This window comes from Pteronotus mesoamericanus, unplaced genomic scaffold (genome assembly GCF_021234165.1).
Source record: "Pteronotus mesoamericanus isolate MK-2021 breed Mesoamerican mustached bat unplaced genomic scaffold, CSHL_Meso_final contig_246, whole genome shotgun sequence".
NCBI lineage: Eukaryota > Metazoa > Chordata > Mammalia > Chiroptera > Mormoopidae > Pteronotus > Pteronotus mesoamericanus.
Genome location: NW_026555104.1, coordinates 1,585,514 through 1,608,061, shown reverse-complemented (window position 1 = coordinate 1,608,061; position 22,548 = coordinate 1,585,514). Strand labels below are relative to the sequence as shown.

The following is a 22,548-nucleotide window of genomic DNA, read 5'->3' as shown; positions in this document are numbered from 1 at the left end:
AGGCTGGGGGCGCCAGCGTGGCCGAGTCAGCCGCAGCCCGGCGTGGCCCGAGGCGGCCCCCCACTCTGCGGGGATTGCTTTTCGGCAGGCCCATGGAATTAATTAAATGCTTCTCTTCATTCTGGCTCATAATCCATCACGGCATTCATCCCTTTTTTTTTTTAATTAGAAAAATAATAGAAATTACGCCTTGAAAAATTGATTTTTACAGTTTACATTTAATTTTTGAAGGGATGGCAGACCCAGTGCTCCGCCTGGGACCATGGCTTCATTTGCATTTGCCTTTTTCCTCTGGGCCTGGCCAACTGAAAAGAGGAAAGTGCCGGGAAGTGGGGGAGTGAGGCGGGTCTGTGGTGTTCTGACCACTTCTCCGAAGCAGGTCAAGCAATACTAAAGGCTGCTGACTCAGCTGGGATGGGGACTAAGGCGGGGCAAGGGCAGGGAAGGGTGGAGCCCCATGAGAGAGGCCTCGGTCCCTTTCGGGGAGGGCCACCCTTCCAGACCCAGTGTCCTGATACCCGTTCACTTGATCCACCCAACACGCTCTGCTTCTGGCTGAGCTCTCCCGTCAGCTTGGTCCTACAGGTCAATCCCCTGCTCCCAAGCCTTTGGCCACTCCCCTGAAGCTCCCAGGCCGGGTCTCCCAGCTGCCCCACCCCTACCCCGCTACTCCATCTCTTCCTCTGCCTTGGAAGTCTTGCTCGAGGCCCTCTTTTCACTACCTTACCCTTCCAGTCCGTCCCTCAAACATCGGGTCTGGGAAGCCTGCTCTGAGCACAGCCCTCCAGCACCCCCACCGTGGTGCCCAGAGCACCCCACCACCTACATCCCTGGCCTCTACTGCTGATTTTCCTGGCTGCCTCCAATTCAGGGCTGGTAAGCAGGTTAGGGTAAGAACCCTGCCTCCCATGACTCTGTTTTGCCCCAGTCCTGGTGCAGGGCCTGGGGCTCAGAGTGGGTATCAGTGTCCTAAAGCTGCTGTAACAAATGGCCATAAACTCAGTTGGCTTACACAACACAAATTTATTATCTTACATTTCTGAAGAGCAGGTGTCTTAAATGGGTGTCACTGAGCCAAAATCAAGGAGCCAGCAGGAGGCTCCAGAGGAGACTCTGCTTCTTTGTCCTTTCCAGCTTCTAGAAGCTGCCTGCAGTCCACGGCTGGAACCCCTCTCTGTCATCAAAGCCAGCAACAGCAAGTCAAGCTGTTCTCTACCTCGGCCCTCTGACCTCCTCTTGAGCCCCCCTTTTCCACTTTCAAGGACCCTTGGGATTATACTGGGCCCCAGATAATCCAAGATGATCTCCCTGTCCTAAGGTCAGCTGATCAGCAACCTTAATTCCACCTGCAACTTTAACTCCCCTTCATCACATAAGGTAATTCATATACTCATAGGTTCCAGGGATTAGGAGCTGGGCCTCTTTGGGGGGCCATTATTCTGCCTCCCACAGAGGAGATTCAGTAAGTGCACATTGAACAAAAACGAATAAGAGAAATGAATCTACAAGCCTCATGGGTGGTATACCCTGCCCCAAGTACCTTCAGCAGACATTTGTGCATACTTTTGCCATTACTGAACCCCTTAAAAGCGTATCCTCAGACTCTCACGCTCAACAGAATCTGCTCAGAGAAAACTAGCTGAACCTGGGTTGTTCACTCACTGGGGCAAACAGGTTTCATCGAAGGCGGGGCCGGGGGTAGCTCCTGCACCCACCCTCCCACAGCCTGCAGCTGGCGCCCCGCGCTGACCATCTCCCTTATAAGTGGGTGTCATTCCCCGTGAATCTCAAAGGCTCCGTCGAGCATCACCTCCAAGAGCCCACGCCCTACTCTGATACCTTCTGTGAACTCCTTTGGCACATGTGGGTGGATTCCACTCTCAAAATCCAGGTGTTTAAAAAAAAAATCTGAATTTCTAATAAGAGACTTTTAGAAGATGATGACTCATTTCTGAAGGACCCAGCCCAGGGTCTCTTTAAAGAGCAAGTTACCAGGAGCATGTTTAAACAGGAGCTGGTGGACAACTGAGAGGGACGGGAGGCATTGTTCGCGAGCGTCAAACATTTTGACACCCACAGGAGCCAGCCAGGAAGGCAATGGAAATGCGGGATCAGGTGGGGAAGGGAGCTCGTTGCCCAAATGGAGGCAAGCCCGCAAAGTGTCATGTTATGCTGGGTATGTGAGACCTCTCACAATATTGTCCCATAATTCTGTTTGGGCAGCTCCCTCTAACCAGAGGTTAGCTGACATTTTTCTCTCCTTCCCTTTCTATATTTTTCTTCTGGGGGAGAACCAGGGCCGGTTGCTACAGCAACCAATTTATTTCTGCAAATGCATTTTAACTTTCATCAGATGTTTTGTTTAACAGGAAGTTTTTCCTTCTGGGGGGTCTGACCTTTGCAGACTCGCTCTTTAGCTAAGTCAACCTTCCCCTTCTGCTGCCCTAAGGGCTAACTGCGCATATACACTTTAAAAAAGAGGCTTTTGGAGGAGCGAGGAGAAAAAGTAATTGCATTTCCAAGGCTGTCATCATGTGATAATAAAGTTGTAGGCTCTCAGGAGAAGTTTGCCACACCGGAGCCTCTTCCCTCCTCCCCTCCCCGATCGGGCTCAGGAAACATAGTCATTATCTTTTCATTCCACAAATATATATTGAGCATTTCTGTATCCTGGGCCCCATGCTAGGTGGTGGAGAATTAGAATGGAATAAAACAGAGATGGCCGCTGCCCTGCTAGGGTTTGCTGTGTGCAGAAGAGACAGGCCTCAAACATGTCCCTCCTATCCCTAGGTAACGGTGCGGATACGCGCTAAGAAGAGAGGTACATAAAAAGGAAGAAGACAGAGGTACTCAATGCTGCATGGGCGGTCTGCAAAGGCCTCTCTGAGAAGGTGAGTTTAAGTTGAAACCAAGAGACTGAGTTAGACCCATGAGTAGACGGAAGAACTTTCTAGATAGACAGCAAGCCATGCATGTGGTGGTCCTGAGTTGGAAAAGACCTTGGTGAGTCTGAGGAAGGAAAGGTGGCCAGTGTGACCAGCTTCTCAGAGTGCAGAGGGAGAGGCCGGATCCCGCAGGCCGGCCATGTTCAGGGGTTGCGATTTGATCCTCAGTGCTTGAAAAGCCGAGACGTGGTTTCCAGGGGCGTGAAGTACTGGTATTTGTACAGATCCCTCGGCTGCCAAGGGGAGAGTGCATTGGAGCAGACATAGGTGGCAAGAGCCCTCAAGGGATATAAATTAGTTCCAGGAGAGTCCAGAGGAGAGATGGTGACTCAGCGAGGAGGAAGCCCTAACACTAGGGGAAGTCGGCAGGTTCAGATGTGCCGTGGAGCCGAGAACCATACAGAATCGGAGGGGGGCTGGCTGTGGGGTGGGGGCAGAAGGTGGCTGGCAGGCTTGTGGACTGAGCAAGGGGCAAAGGGTGATGTCATATTAAGACAAAGGCTCGGGTTTAGAAGGAGAAAATAGGTGCCATGTCACTTGCATTCTCCCTAGAACCCTTGTCACACAATTCCCGGTTGCAACCTGTCTCTTTCTCTAGAGAGGAAGCTCCACGGGGGGCAGTCACCCCTACGCTGGTCCCTGCTGTGTTCTGAGTAATAAAACCGGTGCCTGGCACCGGGGCCCTCAAATACCCATTGCATTCATTTCTTAGGGCTGCTGCAACCAAGCATCACAAACTGGGTGGCCTAAAATATCACCAATGTATTTTTTCACACTCTGAGGGCTAGAAGTCTGAAATTAAAGTATTGACAGGGTTTGTTTCTTCTGGAAGCTCTGAGGAAGCCGTTGTTCCATACCCCCCCCCCCCCCCCCATGGCTTCCGGTGGCGGCCGGAAATCTTTGGCCTTCCTTGAGTGGTCCGTCCGTGCATCGCTTCACTCTCTGCCTCTGTCTTCACATGGCCCGCCCCTCTGTGTGTCTCCCCCCATTCTCTTGTAAAGACACTTGCAATTGGACCTAGGGCCTACTCTAATTTGGGGTGCTCTCATCTCAAGATCCATAAGACCCTTTTTCCAAATAAGGCCACTTTCACAGGTTCCGAGGGTTAGAACACAGACCTATCTTCTGGGGACCATTGTTCAAACCTCTGTATCTGTCAGCTCAGTAAGTGAATGAGTGAATTGTATTTACTCCTCATAATCACTCATTAAAGAAAACGTGACTGGCCTGGGACCAGACAGGAGTACGAGCCTGACGAACACCGCTGGTTGACGGCAGAACCAAGCGTAACTCAAACTTCTGTCAGGGTGCAAACTCTTTGCTTTTCAATTGGCCTTCTTTTCAGAGTGTTTATATTGACCCTGCATTTTTCTAAGCTGGTTATTTAGAAATGTGTCCAGAACACAACCCTTCTGGTGGAACTGAGTCAAAGTCAATATACCGGAGGGAACCTGAGTCCTAGTTTAAGGCAGACTTCGCCTTGCAGAGGTGAGCATCGACCTGGCCTCCTTCCTGCCGCGGTGGAGGGGGGCGGGGAATGCTGTCTCTGAGCCCCGCCTCCAGGCCCTGCTGGTCCCTGCCTCCTCTCAGAAGCAGTTAAGGCTTCCCACATTTGAGGAGGAGGCAGGTAGTGATGGCTAGTTCCATGTTCCAGTTTGATGGGGCCAAGAGATGCCCAGATGCTGGTAAAAAGGTTGTTTCTGGGGGTGTCTGTGAGGGTGTTTCTGGAAGAGATAGGCATTGGAGCCAGTGAACTGAGTAAAGAAGGTGGTCCTCACCAGTGTCAGCGAGGGCCCAGCCAGAACCAAAAGGCAGAGGACGCGCAAGTTCTTTCTCGCTCTTCTTGAGCGGGGGCCATCCACCTCCTCCTGCCCCCAGACAACAGAGCTCCTGGTTCTCAGGCCTTCGGACCAGACTGAATTATACCCCCGGCTTCTCTGGGTCTCCAGCTTGCAGACAGCAGGCTGAGGGACTCCTCATCTTCCAGGACTTTGTGAGCCAATTTTCAGCATAAATCTTCTCTGATATATCTTGATCGGTTCTGTTTCTCTGGAGACTGCTAATACGCAGGCCAACAACAAATGTTGCTCCAAATGTCTTGGTCAAGCTCAAGGTCCCTGTGGCCTCCCATCCCATGCTTGGGGACAGGTATCTCATCACACATACCACAGTCCATGCGGAGCCGCCTCTCCACACCCCAACCTTCTCTAAATGCCCCCTTCCATGTGATGGCACCAACTGTGGACACTAGAGTGGGAAGGTGGTCTGCGTGTCCCCCTTTTCCAGCACAGAGGTCCCAGAGCAAAGGGCACCTTCGGTAGGGTACAAAGGGCCTTCAGAGGTCAGAACATGTCTGCCTTTTCAAGTTCACCACGGGCACCAACCCCTAGATTTAGGAATCCAACTTCTCCTTATCCAAGAAAGCCCTCCCAAGGTTTTGTCTTCCAGAGACGCTGCCCCGGCCCAGCTCCCAGCCTGCTGCCCATCCTGCCCTCCAGGATGAAGAGGTCATGTACGGTGATCTAAGACAGGCAGGGACCAGGCCCAGAGTCAGGCAAGTGGCCTCGCCCAAGGGTAGGCAAGAAAGTGCTGAGCCCAAAGGCCAGGCATGCATGAAGCAGGGGCAGCAGCTCTCTTTCCAGGGATGCCCAGGGATAATATGGCCAAAGCTGGGTCTGTGGGCAGGGAGACCAAGGTGCTGTTGGTGGGTGGTGTGCTTCTTTGGTAAGGGCCCCTTTCATGGGGGATGCTCAAGACTACGGACACATTGCTTAGCCTTAAAATGCTCTATCCTGCCCTGGCTGCTGTGGTTCAGTGCAGTGAATGGCAGCCTGAGAACCAAAAGGTCAACGGTTTAATTCCCAGTAGGGCACATGCCTAGGTTGCAGGTCAAGTCTCCAGTTCAGGGCTGTGAGAGGTAGCTGATATTTCTGTCCCTCTCCTTCCCTTCCCTTCTCTCTAAAAATAAATAAATAAATATTTTTTTTTAAGAAAGAAAAAAGTCCTGTCTCCCTATAGCCAACCCCTCTGGGTGGGAGGTGCCCATCCCCTGGGCCTCCAGGCCCTGGGCGCGCCACTGTCTTCCCTTTGTATGGGCACCAGCCCTACCCTGTTAGCTCCTCAGCCCTTGGGGCCTCTTTACTCTTCTCCCAGGAGCTCTCCTAAAAGCCACTTTAGCCTGTGCTCCACTCGTAATAAAGTCCCAAGGCAGTTGAGTTTAAAGGCACAATTATGCATTATGGATAAAGGGCAGCCCGGCACCTGCGCATGCGCCCTGGCCTCCACCAGCGGCCGGGCCGGTCTGGCCTCTCCCCCAGCTGCAGGGCAAGCTAAGGGCCCCCCGGTGCTGGCAGCCCCCGGAGGAAGCACGGCCCCTGGTTGCTACGCTGGGATCACGCTACAAATTGATGAATGTTAAGGACCTACATCCCCCATCTGTTAGCAGTAATCATGAAGATGCTCCCAAACGCTGGGAGTTTGGGGCTAGTTCTTTTTCTCTTCTCCCTTTTGCCTCTTTTCAAATATTTATGAAGAGGTTTTCCATTTATCCTGACACATCTTCTCCACTGTGGGTGTCAGCTGGGAGTGCTCAGACAACAAACTCCAGAAGGTATTTTCCCCAAAGCAGCATCTGGTTCCGTTGGCAAGTGCCCCGGGCGGCTTGCTGGGAACCGGCGGAGGCAGACGGGGGAGGAGCTGTGGGCGGGCAGCCACTCGGCCCCCAGCCTGGGTGCTCGGCCCTGGGAAGTCCCAGGGGTGCGGCCAGGGCAGAGTGCATCCACCACTTGACATCCCACAGCCACAGGCCCCGTGTGAGCCAGGGCAGAGGACTAACGTGAGTGTCCCGCACCCGCCTCTCAGTCTTCAATTCAGCCCCGTGGTCTGACGCCAAAGCTCCCTGACTCTCCCAGGTGAACCACCTGGGTGGTGGCAGCTCCCCGGGGGAGACTACAATTACCAATGGGGCCAGCTGCTGGAGAAGAGATACTCGCTCAGTCCCTGCATCCCCAAGCTCTCGCATCCCAGGAGGCCTGCTGGAGGCAGGACCAGAGCCCAGCCTAACGGGCCACACCGCCTGCTGGGTGGGAAGGCAGGCGGAAGGCAAGACAGCGCTGGGGGTCTGGGGAGTCAGCCGGCTGGCAGGCCGACAGGTGGCAATGAGAGCCTCCCAGCATCTCCCAGATCACACCAGCTTAACAGCTGCCCTCTCTGCCCCATGCCGTGGGGGAGGGGGCGGCCAAAGCCAGCCCAGCTGATGGCAGGAGCCCTCAGACCCCCATCCCTGTTAGTTGCCACAGACACTGAGCCAGGCGGTATGTGCCGGGGATGAATTCCATTGAAAACCACTTTCCAGGAGAACTTGGATCCAAAGACATCATGGCCTTGTGCCCTGGTGCTTTCCCAGACTGCAAATTAGAAATCATCTGGGAGCTTTAAAAAATATCAGTGCCCAGGCCTCACTCCAGACTGATCAGAGTCTCTGGAAAGGAAGTGTGTATTTATTAAATATCCCTAGGCCATTGTCAAGGGTATCCAGGGTCTAAAACTATGGAGCTACGGTAAGGTGTTCTCAGGAGACAGTCCTAGACTGGAATCTTAGTTCTTCTATTCATTAGCTGTGACCTTGAAAAACTTGCCCTCTCAAAGCCTGTTTCATCATCTATTAGATGGGATTAGTAACACATTTCTTGTTGTAAAGTGCCAGGCACATGAAACTGTTCAATAAATTGGAGCTGCTTGTAGCCATGTTCCCCCATGAACCCATTTTCTGGGACAAGAGCGTGTTGAGGACGGGCACACAAAGGAGCCAGGAACGAGGAGCAGCACCTCGTTCGGGGACACACAGAAATGTGACCTGCAGAGCTAGCGGCCTCAGGCCTCCCCTCTGGGCACGGAGTCTGAGAGCCCGCACGTCAGCCAACCAGCAGGTGCCACCCTCCAGGTGAGGACACTCTCCACAGACACAGATCAGTCAAAGCACATTTCCCTGGAGTTTTAAAAGATCTAATGCATTTAAAATATCTCCTCTAGGAAGGCAATTCATTTTCCATCCCCTGTTTATCTGGAAATGGTCTGTTATCAGATCCAGCTGAGCCCGGAGCCAGATGTGAGCGGGGAGCCAGATGTGAGGGTCTGAGAATTTGCTTTGCCCAGTGCTGCCCTGGTCTGGGAAGGGGTGGGGGCGGGGACATGGAAACAGTCGTGAGGTGCACCGTGCTCAGACCGGGGGCGGGCGCTTCTGGGCGGCCCTGCGCCGGAGGACCCCAGTGAGTCTGCAGAACACTTGGAGAGGACCCTGAAATTCTGGGTACATCCCTCATCCCTACGATAAATATTATTATTTCATATTATGTGCATCTAACAGTGACATCTGCTGATGTCAGACCACCTTGCCTGGGTCAGCCGGGCCACACACCTCACTCGTCATTTTCAAATGTTACAGCGGCTCTGAAGGTGAGCTCGACAAGGCCATGTGGCAGCCGTGGCGAGTCGGGAGTCTCCTGCGCCACTGGTTGCCGCATGCCCTCTCTCCATGGAAAGATGTCAGAGAGTCTTGGCAATGGACAGCAATGATTTTAATTAAACTTTTGTCACCCAGAAGATCCACATTCATAGGTTCCCAGGGGACAAAATGAACCAACAGAGAGGGCTCCACCCAGGAAAATCCAGGATTTCTAGTTTGGATAAGTTGATGGATGATGGTCCATATTACAAAGGCAACTTGAATCTGGTGAAGCCAGTGATTGTTGGTAGATGAGGATACTGAATAACTTGAAGTTCATTGTTAAGGAGTATTAATGAGCAAGACAATAAGAGCTGCTCTTTACTGAGTATACGTTTCAATCAAAATGACATGGGTTCTGGAGCCTGACTCCTGAGATTCAAAACCAGGTGCCCTACTCCACAGCCCTTGGAAAGTGATTTCCCTTCTCTTGCCTTCCTGCCTCTTTGGTAAAATGAGACCAACAGTACTGCCTGTTTCAAAGCGTGTGAGGGGAAGTCAAAGGAGTTAATACATGGCAAAGCGTTTATAATGGGACCTTGTGTTTATGAAGTGCTGAGTAAACGTCAGCTATTAGCATCGCTGTACCCATGCCTTGCCTGGGCTTCCTCAGTTTGGGGCCCCACGAGGCAGGTGCGTGGTTCCCCACTGTACCAGGACCCTGAGAGGTACAGCCACACGTCCACGGTCACACAACTACAAATGGCAAAGGAGGACTGGAAACCTGGGTCCACCTGAATCCAATGACCTTCCCTCTCCTGTTCATAAGGAAAGGGCTTGGAGGGAAAAGCAGCAAAGACCCAGAAGCCCTTTAATAACAAAGTGAGTGAGCTAACAGAGGAGGCAGATGCAAATGTTCAATTAATATCCATGGCTCAAAAACACATCTGCGGTGTAAAGCCAGCCCTCCCACCCAGTGGCAAGCATAGCCCCTATAGGGCCGAGAGTAGCCACGGCCTCCATCCCCCAGCGGGCGCCGGAGGGCCATGGGAGGCAGATGAATAGAAAGTATGCTTCAGAAGCGGGAAGCGGCCAGACCTTCCCTGAACCAAACCTTTCATTCAGCAGCCAGGCACTTTGCAGCAAAGTTCTGCATGAAACACTGCCTTTTCTTCCAGCTCCAGCATAAGGCTGTTATATTTTAGGAATCAAAAGCTTTGGTAAAAAGCGCCGCTGGTACACGTTACTTGCAGAATGCCCCATCGTTGACCATCTTCCCCACCCCCATTTTCAAATGTTCCTGCCGATTTCTTTCTTGGTTTTTTTCAACTCTCTGAGAGTCAGCTCAGTTTTAGAGGCTGGCTATGGACAAAGGAACTCTGGGCCTATTTGTCCTGTTGAGTGTTTTGAAAAGAATGTTCTCAGAATAACCAGCTAACTACCCAGCGTGCTGGGCCGGAAGCTTTGGCCAAGCCAGGCCCTTATTATCAATATGCTCATCATCAGGCCTGGTTCCGGAGCAAATTCCGGCGGGGAGATGGCCCAGCACAGCACTGAGCACAGCCCCTAATGAGATCAATTTGTGAAGCATAAAGGTCTCGGACAAGCCCCCATGGACTCCACTCACAGGACAATGTGTGATTCGCTGTTCAGGGGCCTGTGTCTTCCTCTGATCACAGTAAAACGAAAAATGCCCAGGAGAGGGAGGCAGCTGGAAGCCAGAGCCATCTCAAAGAAGTCAGCGACCTGGGACAGGCGCCGGGGGTTGGCGCCAGGAGGGAGCAGACGGTGGGCTCCTAAGGCTGATGGCTCCCGGCACCTGTTATCAGCCCGGCTCACCCTATCATCCAGGGAAACGGGAGCCTGTGCCCCCCCCACCCCGACCTGGGTGGCAGGTGCAGCCTTTCCCTAACCTCTCCACCCCTGTGTGACTTTGATAGTCATTTGAACCTCATTCATCCCGTTAAGTACATGAAGGAGGAGTGGGGAAAAGAAGCGGATGCAGGCAGAGACTTGGAAGACCTTGAGCCTCTGCACCCCCCAGGGAGTGAGGGGCAGTGTAGTAGGCGACGGAGCCTGGCTGTGCTCCAGGCAGAGCTGGGTTCAAATCCCAGCTCAGTCGCTTATTCTGTTTAGCTACAGGTTTATCTTCTACAGAATGGGAGTAAATGCGCCCATCTCGTATAGTCATTGCCATGATTAAGGGACATGCACACAGAGGGACCGGCACGCCAAAGGCACTTGTTAAATGCCGCTTCATTTCCCTCTGTACTTCTAGGGGCTGGTCTGGTGTGGGGACGGTGAGTGTGCCACTGCTTTTTCATGGCAGACCTGAAAAAGAACCCTGCATGTCTAGCTCCAGTCACCTTGAATGGGATAGAAGTGATAAGCAAACGAAATGGAATAAACTTGAACACATAAAGCCAGGTAGCATTTTCTGATCTGCACGCTCCCTACCGAAGTTCTGAAGGAGGAACAAAGTCGTCCGGGCGGTGTGCGTAATCTGGCAGAGGGAAGGCTGCCAGCACGGGCCGAGGCTTTCTTCTTGGATTCCAAGCAGCTTGGATGGGTTGCAGATAAGGCTCCACACTGAGCCAAGCCCTGGAACCTTCTAAGTCTCATCCCCAACCCTTAGCTATCAAAGCTCAAAATCACTCTTTATGTCTATTCACATGAGATCTCTCCCAAGCTCCCAAAATCCCCCCAGTAAACCTCCTAAGAAATCAGCAGAACCATCTGCTTGGGCATGAAAATGAGACATTATACAAAAAGTTGCCACACAAAGGTCATTCTTTCTGGAGGACAAAGGAGGGAAACAAAGCTTTTAATAAATGCTTTCGGAGCCACAGCAGAAAGAGGCCGCATTCCCTGGCTGGCGAAGGGCCTCTCTCTCCCCTCCTTCTCCCTGCGGCCGCAAATGCAGCCTCCTCCCCGCTTTGACACGCACAACATCACACCGCAGGAGCAGCGTGATCCTGCGTGCCTCTCCCACCAAAGCTGGCTGGCAGCTTCACCCTGGGGGTGGGACGGTCGGAGGGCTCTGAGCTCGTGAAAGCTTCGTCTTCACAGCCAAGCAAAGTGGAGAATTGTGGTATGAGGGAGAAAGAAACCACTTTGTGTTGAAAAAGACAGCTTTGGACGACAGGTCCCGGTATTTCCACCGTCTCAGTTGTCCAGAGAGGTAATAATATCCATGATGCCATCCCCTCCCCCAACAGTAAAACTTACACTGAGTGGCTCCCTGGGGGACGACGCCAAGTGTCCAGCCTCTCCAGGACCAGACCAATCCAGAGCCTTCCCCGGAGCACGCAAAGGACACATCCCTTGCTCAAGTCTGGAAATGCCACATGGAAGAAACTCCAGAGACCTCAGGCAGCCGTTCAATAATGCCATTTAGAGTTCTCTAATCTGGCCGAGCCGAGTTTCCAGATTGAAGTTGCGCTCACCCAGGCATGATGAATGGTCTCAGACAGTCTTGACTTTGTGCCAGCTCCCTTCGCCGGCGGTCAGGTCCTTATTTGACTCCACAGTCTACACCCTCACAGTCTGAGGGCTCAGCACCGTTTCCAGTTGGGCGTCCACAGAAAGAAGGGCAAACCGCTAAGCCCCCCCATTGGAGTCCCCATCCCCCAAATGAAGGCATAATAATAACACCACAAGGCAAGGGGTCCAGGCCAAGGGCGATGAGGCTCCCTAGTGTCCCTGAAACACCCTGAAACACTTGAAGTTAGCAGGGTCTGAGCCGGGGGATCTTGCAGGCGTGAGGGCTTGAAGAAGTTACTCAACTTCTCTCTGCCTTGGACTGTCCAGGTGTGGTCAGGGAGGTCATGGTGAGAATTAACAGAAAATGTAAAATCCAACCCCTAGCTGGTGTCTGGCTTGCTGACTCCAAGAGCAGGTAGAAAAGGGAGTAGCTACTACTCATTCCACAATGGTCACTAAGTGTGTGCACCACGTAAGGCTACTTTATTTGACCCTCAGAACAACTCTGAAGAGGGGACCGGAGAAGTGGCTTTCTCCCAGGTGGTGTTGGCTTTCCAAGATCGCCCTGGTAGTGTGTTGGGGAGCCAGCATGACGTGGCGACCATCTTGCCTCCTAGTCCAGTGTTCTCTCAACTCTCCCACAGGCCCCTTTGAGAGTGGAGAGGGTGGAGCTGGTCCAACAGGACTCCGATGATTGAAGATCTTCATTCTGCCTCTGTGGGATTAACATGAGGACCTGTTACTTAGAGGAGGACCCCACCACCCAGGTGTCATGTCCAAGTGGCCCAGGAGCTCTCTCAAGATGTCGGGGTTTTCACACCACGTTTCATGGAACTCTAGATCCACGGAGGTACTTTGGGGGCTACAAGGGGTCGTGTGAGTAGGTAGGAACAGGCACTCTGGGTCCCCCATTCAACCAGAGCAATCCCACAAGGCTAACTTACAAGGCTAACTGGTGGGAGACCTAGTTTTTTTATGTTGAGTTTCTGTTTAAGATTTAATATGAAGAAAAGATTTGTTCCTTAAAGAAGGGGGAGGAGGAGGAGGAGGAGGAAGAGGAAGAGGGGGCAAAAGGAAAAGAAAAAGAAAGAGAACAGAAAAAGAAAGCAAAGCTTGAGATCCACCCTTCTGGGAGCTTCTGAGAATGGAACCCAGGCTGTATCCTGGCGGGTATTAGGGACAGAGGGGCAGCCCGGATCTGAGCCCCCTGGCACCTGCCGCATGCCTTTGGGCACACCCCTGGCACCTGCTGTGTGCAGAACCCCCGGGGCCAGGTCGCAGGCGGGTGAAAGTAACACAGAAGTGAGGGCTCTTGTCCTTTGAGACTTTGAGGAAGCAGATCAGACACCCCAAAGGCAGGAGAAGGGGGCCAACAAGTGCTAATTAGTGTGGCCAGTCTGGTCCTTGGACTATATTCCTTTGGAATTTCACCCTTTTATTTATATGCTCTTTCCCCAAACCAGACCCTAATTGTCCAGGGAGCGAGAAACACAGAAACACGTCTCACTCACGTCTCAGCAATACTCCTTCTCATATTTTGTCAGGTATGAGAAAGATTCACAATCTTGTGGGTGACAGGCTGGTCATTCCAACATGGGGTCATTGATATTCCCTGGGTAGTGGGGTCCAGGGAAGGTCTCACAAAGAAGGTGAAATTTAAGCTGTATCTTGCAAGAAGAATAGCAGTTCTTCACATTCCTCTGTCAATTGCTGGGGCAGGGTGGGGTAGGGGCCCAGTGCTGCTTCCCACAGGAAGCCCACCAGGGACGTCAACGTGAGCTTTGGGGAGGTAGGAAGCAAAGGCATGTTGGACAACCACATGCTGGTCTCAGAGCCTCCTAGAAGGAAAAGTTCGGAGTTGGCTTTTGAAGGAGGAGGAGGCTGAATTGGCTCTGGGGGGAAGGGGGCGTGCCCAGGTTGAGACCATGCCAACAGCAAAGGCAATTAAGTGAGGCAGAGGCTGGCAATAAAGGGGAGGAGGTGAGGGAAAGCCAGTTAAGCTCGAGTAGAGCGAGAGGCAAAAAGAAAGGTATTGAAGAGTGAGCTGGGAACAAGAGGGAAACAGCTCAGGCGCTGGGATGTTTGAATGTAGCACAACCGGCTGTTCCTGGTTTCACAGTAATATACCATGTAATGTAATAATGGGGTAGCGCCCCCGCTTCAATCACAGCCTCACCAACTCCCTATAAAACAGGATTCCTGTGTCCTTTCCGAAGGACCCCTGGCTGACACCTCCCTTCTGCATCAACCCCCTAGCCTGCAAGCGGATCAGACAGCGGATCTGGGACAGCCGCGGGAGGCAAGAGCCGGGAGCCAGGAGCCACCTGGGTGGGGGAGGAGAGTGGCAGGGCCCTGGCTTGGCCTGCAAAGTCTCCAGCTGTGACTCACATCTGGGGTTTCTAGAAATCTGACCTGAACGCTCCCACACTCACTCTTATACATTAACCGCCAGCTAAAGGCATGGATTCGCACATGGGAAAAGAAGGGACACCACACACACACTCCACAAATTAAAAAGAGTCCTCAGGGCCGTCTAAGGGAAGGCTGGGTGTCCTGGGTGTAAGAGTAAGCGAGGTAGCTGGTAGCGGTTTCCCTTCGGTGCTCCTAGGGAACCGGTGCCGCGGCTTCCTTCGCTCTAATAATGTGAATGAACCCTGGGAGACGGAGAGAGAGCGCGAGAGCGGGGAGGGAGCGATGGGGAGGGAGAGACAGTCCGGGCTGGGGTTGGGGAAAGAGAGCGGAGCGCACACCCGGGAGGGGGCCGAGGCGCGAGGGGCGGCGCCGAGAGGCGCGAGGCGCGGGGCGCGGGCCCGGAGCGCGGCGGCGGGCGGCGGGCGGCGGGCGGCGGGCGCCGGGCGGAGGCGCGGGCCGCGCGGGGAGGGCGGGCCCAGAGGGAGGAGCCCCCGGCCGCCGCCGCCAGCGGGTCCGGCGGCCCGCGCAGCTCTCACTCGCCGCCGCGCCTCGGAGTTTAAGCCCCGGAGCCGCCGGAGCGCAGGCACTCCCGGGGCGCCGGGTCGAAGCTCGCGGCGCGGCGCGGCGCCGCCCCCCGGCCCTCGGCCCCCAGCCCGGGCGCCCCGGAGCGGCGCGCAGAGGCAGGAGGGCGGGCGGGCACGGCGGGCCGGGCCGGCGGGCGGCGGACTATGAGGCGCCCACCATGGTGCGATGCGACCGCGGGCTGCAGTTGCTGCTGACCACGGCCGGAGCCTTCGCCGCCTTCTCGCTCATGGCCATCGCCATCGGCACCGACTACTGGCTCTACTCCAGCGCGCACATCTGCAACAGCAGCAACCTGACCATGGACGACGGGCCCCCGCCCCGCCGCGCCCGTGGCGACCTCACCCACTCGGGGCTGTGGCGGGTGTGCTGCATCGAAGGTACGGCCGACACCGGCACCCCCATCCCCAACACACAGGCGCGCACACAGACACCCCACCCTACCCCACCCCCTGTCCGGGCCGCCGGCAGGGAAGAGGGTGGGCGCGGCACTGGCTCCGCGCGAGACACAAAGGAGTCGGAGCGAGCGGGCGGGTCCCCTCTCGGCCAGCTGTGTACCAGCTCGGGCTCGCTCCCGGCTGCGGACCCCCCAACAGACCTACCCCACAAACTCTCCACTAGCACACACACACCCCCTCGCCCACAGACACAATGAAACACACCGAAACTCACGCGCGCGCGCGCAGCCGGACACCACGGCGATCCCGAGGGACCGCGCCGGCGCCCCCGGGGGAGGTGCAGGCTAGCTAGGGGGCGGGAGGCGGCTGGGGTTGGGGGGGAGGGGACCGGAGAGGAGGGGAGGGAGAAGGGGGGGTTGCTTGGCAACCGGTGTCTCTGCGATTGCTATGGGAACTGGCCATCCTGGGGCGGGGCCGGCCGGGGGCGGGGAGCGCTGGGACCGCTCTGCTCTAGCTCCAGGCCCTGGCCGAGGGGTGTGAGTGGGGGCTGGGCTCCCAGCGGGTCTGGAGGAGCCGGGTCGCCCGAACCTGACGCCGCCGAAACCCTGCTCCATCCCCCACTGTTCCCCGGGGCTACTCGTCCTCTCCTATCTGCTCGGTGCGAAGGGAAGGGGAGCGACACCCAGTCTCCCCTGGCTGGGGCAGCGAGCTCTCCGTATTTGTCTCTGCCGGAGGCTGCGAGAGAGCTTGGTTGAGACCTGGGGTGCGCAGGGGAGACCCGCGAACCAGGAAAGGCCTGGGAGGGGCGTGGCCATCCGTCAAGTCAGGGGAGGCGGCGCACCTCGACCCCGGTTGCACTGAGAGGCCGAGTGGTGGGTGTTGTAAGGTTGGAATGCCTCTGGGGGTCCGAATTGGGTGCCCCGGGACTGTGGGGACCACTTCCTCCGGAGGAAGGGCCCGGAAGCCTCCAATGGCGAAAGACACCCGACTTCAGCGCCTGCCGGGCTCCTGCCCGCCCAGCTGAGGAACTCGTAGTAACAGGTGGCTGTGGAGGGGCCATCTGGTTCCAGTCAAGTTGTGGACAGGTCTGCCACTTGGTCTTGGTTTTTAAAATGGAGATGGGGGAAGTTAGCAGAACGTTCAGTTCAAAAATCCTGGGATAGAGTTTGGTCTTTGTTTCTCTGTAACCTTTCCCGTGTGTTAACTCCACCCCTCAGTTTTTCGGGAAGTTCTCCCACACAGCTAGCTTCCCTTACCCGCAGTTATAGCCCCTGCAAATAGTTCAGCGTGGTAGGATCTTGGTGGAGGTTGGCAGGGAGCTCTTAAAACCATGGCCCTTTTCTGGCCGCATTTGAAGTCATCTATAAAGAGACTTTGTAAAGCAGGTAGGCTTGGTGAGGTCCACCTTGTCTCCTTGCTCTCCTCCTAGACCATGCCTGTTCTCATCTGGAATCCTGCCCACCTCTGCCCCCCACCCCCACATGCTCTCCCGTACCAGGCTGCTTTTACCCCTTGCATTTTGAAGCTTAATGCCAGTGGGGAGAGGAGCCTTCCAGCAGCAGCAATGTGCACTCAATAGTTTGGGAAACAGCTGCACAAAGGATCGGTGGGCCCACGATCACACCCTCCTCTTTTCTCTTGAAAAACATCATTTCTGGTGTGCAATTGTTCAGATCACGAACACCTACTCCTCTCATTTGGAGAATGTACCCACGTCACTACCTGCCATGGCACCTGAGGTAGACACAGAGCAGGGGCTGCAGTGCCCGCCTTACGGGCTCCACTGGGCACTGTCCGTGTGGCACAGTAAGTCACACCACTGTCACCGCCCAAATACACATGTGGACCCCAGGCCTTCCAGTTTCCCAGTGGAAGTTGGAACACCCCCATGCCTGCAAGCCTGGCCTCTGCAGAGTGGCTCAGATGCCTCCTTTATTAATTCCTCCTCTTAATTAGGATTGATGTGTTCATGGAGAAAGCCCCGAGCTCTGGGCAGCTGGCTTCCCTGGCAGAGGGAGGGTGGGAAATTGCCATCTGGGGGAACTGCAGCAATGCCTCTGTCATCCCCCCAGACGTCAGGGGTTTGAGGCCCAAGCCAGGGCCAGCGCATCCTTGGACCAGCCCAGGGCTGGGAAAGCTGGTTCAGGGCTCCTTGTCACGGCTGGAACCATCATGGCAGGCCCTCAACCTGTGTGGGAACTGCCAGCTTGTCTCATAAAAGCACATCGCAGAGTCTGACAGCCATCTGACATCTATGATGCCACCAGCTGCCAGCACGGGTCTGGGCTGAGATGGAGGCAACACGTTAACCCCAGGCCAGTCCCTGGGAGCCTAGAGAGGCCCCGTCACCTCGATATTGGCTTTGGTGTGTAACATGCATTATTATTTCTACCTGTTCTCTAACAAAGTGCCCCAAAGCAGCACATGGAAAAAAAGAGAGAGAAGATCAAACCTCTGGTCAGGAACTGAAGAAATACTGCAGCGGGCCACTAACAAAGTGCTGGTTGTGATGGCAGGACTCTGAAGGGTTTGCTGGCAACTCACAAACAGCGGATTCAGTTTCCTGGTGGTTTCCTGTAAATGATGTCACCTGGCTAGGAGAGCCCCACTCTCTGTGTACGCAAAGTGGCCACAAACTTTGCTAGGGCTGCACGCAGAAGGGCAGCTGGGTGCTGCCCTGAGCCCCCCAGGTCTGACTTCATCCCAGCCTCTTTCTACCACCTCCCCTCACCCAAAACCAGGTCTTTCTTTCTGCGCTTCTGTTGGACAAATACCCAGAGCCTTGTGCATGTTGCCATGTGGCGCGATCGCAGTGGCCCTGAGAGGGCGCTGTCTTCCCCCATCTGCAGACAGAAAACAGGCTCAGAGAGGGTAAGGCGCTTGCCCAGAGGCGCCCCAGGCAGGAGGCTGCAGGGCTAGATTTGAGCCTGTGTCTGACTACAGAGCTCTTCCCATCATATCATCCTGCCCTTTCCCAAACTGCTTCTGGATTGCCATTAAAAATAGAACCAAGTACTTGACTACCCAGGCATGAAGGCATTTAGAAGTGAGAAGATATAAGTGATACACAAATAATTGCATAATGCATGCTCTCTCTCTTCTCTTCTCTTCTCTCCTCTTTTCTTTGCTCTCTCTGTCTACTTCTGTCTTTAACTCTGTGTTTCTCTCTCTCTCTCTCTCTCTCTCTCTCTCTGTCACATTCCCTCTCTCCCCCCTCCCCCCATCCCTCTGTTCTTCCACCATGTTCTGGACTAGCCTGACCCAATCACACTCAGCCACCTGCTCCCCGTCTTCCCCAAGACCCCCACTTACTCTTTTTCGTATCTTTGGTAACACTCAGCCCAAGGCTGCAGACATGGGAAAAGAGTAATAAATCTTTGCAGACTTTTCAATCAAGAGAATCGCCAACCAGCATCAGTGTCTAAGGCATTTTAGAATTAGAGAAGTTATAGAATGTAAACTAGCATTCCAGAGCAACAGCTCTCTGCGAGGGACAGAAGACTTATGGAAACAAGGAGAGAAAGAGGAGACTTGGGGACCCGATGACAGCAGCTCCTGTCAACGTGTCAGACCCCTATGCCCACTGTCAGCTCCCGAGTGTTCACTGGGGCTGCTGGTGGCCAGGCTCCACGAGGCACCCAGTCACTGTGCTGCCATCAGTAGAGCTCTGGCCCCTGACTGCACAGTCCCGGCAAAATTCAGCCTCAGCAGCTGCCCCTCCCATATCCCCCATGACACCCACAGACATTGCCGTCCCCAGCACACCCACAGCTCTGTCAGAGCCTTAACGTGGTAGCCCCTGTGCCTGCGTTGTGTCGGGGTCCTTTGTCCCCCAGTCCTGCTCACCTGCCTCTCCTGGGCAGCATCTCTCACACCGGTGTGCCCAGACTTCACTCACACTACGGCACACGGAGAAACAGGGGCTGAGGAGGACGAGGCCAGCCATCAGCGACTCCCCAGGGCGCCGGCCCCTCGTCCGCAGGCTCGCTCCTCCAGCCCTGGAAGCCTTTCACAGCAGGTCCGCTGGGCAGCTCTGACAAAGGCCCATTCAGAGAGGGTTCGAGCCGGATACTGTCCTTTCCCCACGTGCCCCAGACAGCCCCTGGGCTGGGGACCTTTCCTGCCTGTGTTTGCTTTCATTTTCTCTAGCAATAACCCACGGACAGCCTGTCCAGTCAGGCCCCTGTGGGTGACAGCAGCCAGCGCAGGCTGCCTCCTCCCCCGCCCTCCTTTGCCCTCTAGTGTTAATAATAACAGCCTTCACGCATTGAAGCCCTTCATGCAGGGCTCACATTAGTTCATGTAATTGTCAACAACGCTTCAAGGTAAATATTAATTATCTGCCTTTTATAGGTGTAGAAAATGAGGCTTAGGATGGCCGCCACTGCTGAGGATCGGGGTGCCTCCCGCTGTTCGGATCTCGCTGAGCATGGACAGACGAGCCAGGCTTCCACCGCCAGCCAGGGGATGTCTTTTTTTCTTTCTTTTTTTTTTTCAAACCACCCAGATTTGGGAAGGGTGTTGTATTAGTCAGTCAGCTCGGGCTGCCATAGCAAATTACAATAGACTCAGTGGCTTAAACAGCAGACATTTATTTCTCACAGTTCTGGAGGATGGACGTCCAAGATCAAGGTGCCACCTGATTCAGTTCCCCAGGAGAGCTCATTCCTGGCTTGCAGAGGGCCACCCTCTCACATTGCCCCTCTCGTATCATCTAAGTTCACAAGGTCTTTTCTCATAAGAGCACTAATCCATCATGAGGGCCCCGCCCTCCTGGCCTCATCTGCATTTAGTCACCTCCCAAAAGCCCCACCTCCCCATACTATTGGGTTAGAGCCGTAACCTACTGGTTTGTGGGGGGACACAAGCATTTCTCCTGTTCCTGCTTTACAACTGACGCCCACTCTCCCACCATTCGGGGAGGGCCTGGGCAGTCCCTCCTCATGTCTACCTTCCCTCCATGCCCTGCTTGATCTCTTCACCCTCCTCTGCTCTTCATTCCTTTCTCCCTTCTCGTGAGAAAAAAAACAAGCTCCTTTCAGCTGGAGCCCCATGGCTTAGTGAGGAGAAGCTGGGGACCTTGGCGGACCCCAGCCTGCGACCTGACTTAACGGCTCCCCCCGCACCCCCCCGCAGAGCTGGCTTTGGAGGCTCCCCATGTCGGAGGCTTCAGAAACCAGCAGCAGCTCTTAAAACAAAACCTCTGGTGGGTGTCTCCTCAGAAGGCCAAGATTCTGGAGATTCCAGCAGGTAGTTGTGGAAATGCAGAGTAGAAGGGACCTCAGCTCATCAGAGGCGTGGGGGGCCAAGAGCAGCGCAGCCACACCGCAGCTGTGGACGAGAGCCGGCGGGCCTCTGTTTCCTCATCTGACTTCCTGACACACAAGCCCAGAGAGCTCCCACCCCCAGCTTCCAGTGAGCCAGGTCCACTGTGGCCTTGTCATGAGCTCGTAGAAACGGGGGCGGTTTTTCCAGCTGGAAGAGCCCTCAAGATTACTCAGTTCAGCAGCTCTCAACTTTGTTTTCTAAGACACACACCTAGGGGTTTAAGTCGCCTGCCTGCCAGGCCCACTTCTATTCATTCACGCCTTCATTCGGCGTGGCGCTCCGTGTCAGATGCGAGGCTCCGAGTCGGGGGGGTGGCCAGGGCAGAGAGGTCCCTGCCCCCCTGGAGCTGACATGCTGACGGGGTAGCTGACACTTCCAGGGACCCACGAGTGTTCTGATGACAACAGCAGGGGGCAGCACTGACAGAGGTCAGGAAGCCGGGGAGGCTGTCAGTCCAGGGGCCAGGAAAGAGCTGTGGGAGAAGGACCGGAGGATGACCTTCCAGGAAGAGGAAAAGGAAAGCCAAGGCCCTAAGCAGGGAAGAGCCTGGTGAGGATGGAGGAGAGTCAGCAAGGAGCAGGCGCCGCGGCCGCCCGGGGGCCTGGCAGCGGCTTTGAGGTCGGGGCCCGGAACCTGCTGTATTTTATGTGGGATCATGGGAGGACCTTTTGGAGAGTTTTGACCTGGGGAGTAAAGGGATCTTATGTTTTTAGAACATTATGTGGCTGCGTGTAGAGAAGATTCTGGAAAACAGAGGAGGCCCCAAGGAAACCAGTCTGGACATTATTGCAGGTGACCGGGCTGGAGACCTGGGGCCAGGAGGCAGCAGCAAAGATGGGAAGGTGGAGGGAGGGAAGGGCAAGAAGAGGGGGGACGAAGCAAGGATGACTGCCTGGATCTGGGGCTGTGGCGGCTGGCGGCCTAGCAGTGCCGTGTCCGTACTGGGAACAGGATTGGGAAGATGGAGGAACAGGCTTGGGAAAGGAAATGAAGAGCGTTCCCACCAGGGTCCCCAGGTTGTGGCACTGCTACCGAGCACCCCCACAGCCAAGGAGTGCCGGAAAGCGCCCACAGCATAGCTCAGGAGGATCGTTATAACTCATAGTAGACCCAGGCGTGGAGGTTCAGCGTCAACTGTCCCTCACAACAGGACAGGGTTTCTCAGCCTCGGTACTGGTGACACTTCGGCCTGGGTCGTTCTTTGTGGGGGGCTTTCCTGTGTGTTGTGGGAAGTGTAGCGGCATCTCTGGCGTCTCTGCCCGAGAAGCCAGAAGCACGCCCTCCTGCCCACCAAGTTGTGACCACCAAAAATATCTCCAGGCATTATTAAATGTCCCCTGGGGTGGGGGGGCCAAGGTACCCCCATGAAGAACCCCTGCTCTGAGGGGGCGGGGGCAGGGGCAGCCCCCATTCCTGGTAGCTGGTAGGAATGCCTCTCGTTTCTCCTTCCTTCTAGAAAACACGTGGAATACAAGTGGGGGGAGCGTCCCTGCTAATGGGTTGACCTGGCAGCTGCTTGAGGTGACTGGAGACAGAGGTGGTGCCCTGTTCCATCCCCGTCTTAAGAATAATGAGTTGTGCTGAGGGTGGCCAGAGGGGAGGCGGTTGGGGGGCTGGATGAAAACGGTGATGAGATTAAGTTCAAATTGGCAGTTACAAAATAGTCCCGGGGCTGTAAAGTGCAGCACAGGGAACACAGTAATATTGTGATAGCTGTGTGTGGTGCCCGGTGGGGACTGGGCATATCCGGGGGAGCACTTTGTAAAGAATATGACTGTCTAACCACTATGCTGTTCACCCGAAAGTAATATTAAATAATATTAAATATCAACTGTAATGGAAAAATGAATTTTTTAAAGTTTTTTTAAAAAGAGTATGAATTGCAGGTGACCCAGCTCACCCTGCCTAGGACAGCCCAGCACGTGTCCGCACTGGGGATGCAAACTGCTGACGTGAC

At 54.8% G+C, this 22,548-nt stretch overlaps 2 protein-coding genes across 2 annotated transcripts in view; both read left to right on the top strand.

Annotated features, from left to right (window-relative positions):
- Positions 1–22,548, top strand: part of PRKCA (protein kinase C alpha) — a 546,763-nt gene that overhangs the window by 443,517 nt on the left and 80,698 nt on the right. The window lies entirely within an intron of this gene.
- CACNG4 (calcium voltage-gated channel auxiliary subunit gamma 4) overlaps positions 15,026–22,548 on the top strand; it is a 52,365-nt gene continuing 44,842 nt past the window's right edge. The window contains exon 1 of the mRNA XM_054573067.1: positions 15,026–15,245. Within this exon, the coding sequence (XP_054429042.1) occupies positions 15,026–15,245 (220 nt within the window). The remainder of the gene's footprint in view (positions 15,246–22,548) is intronic.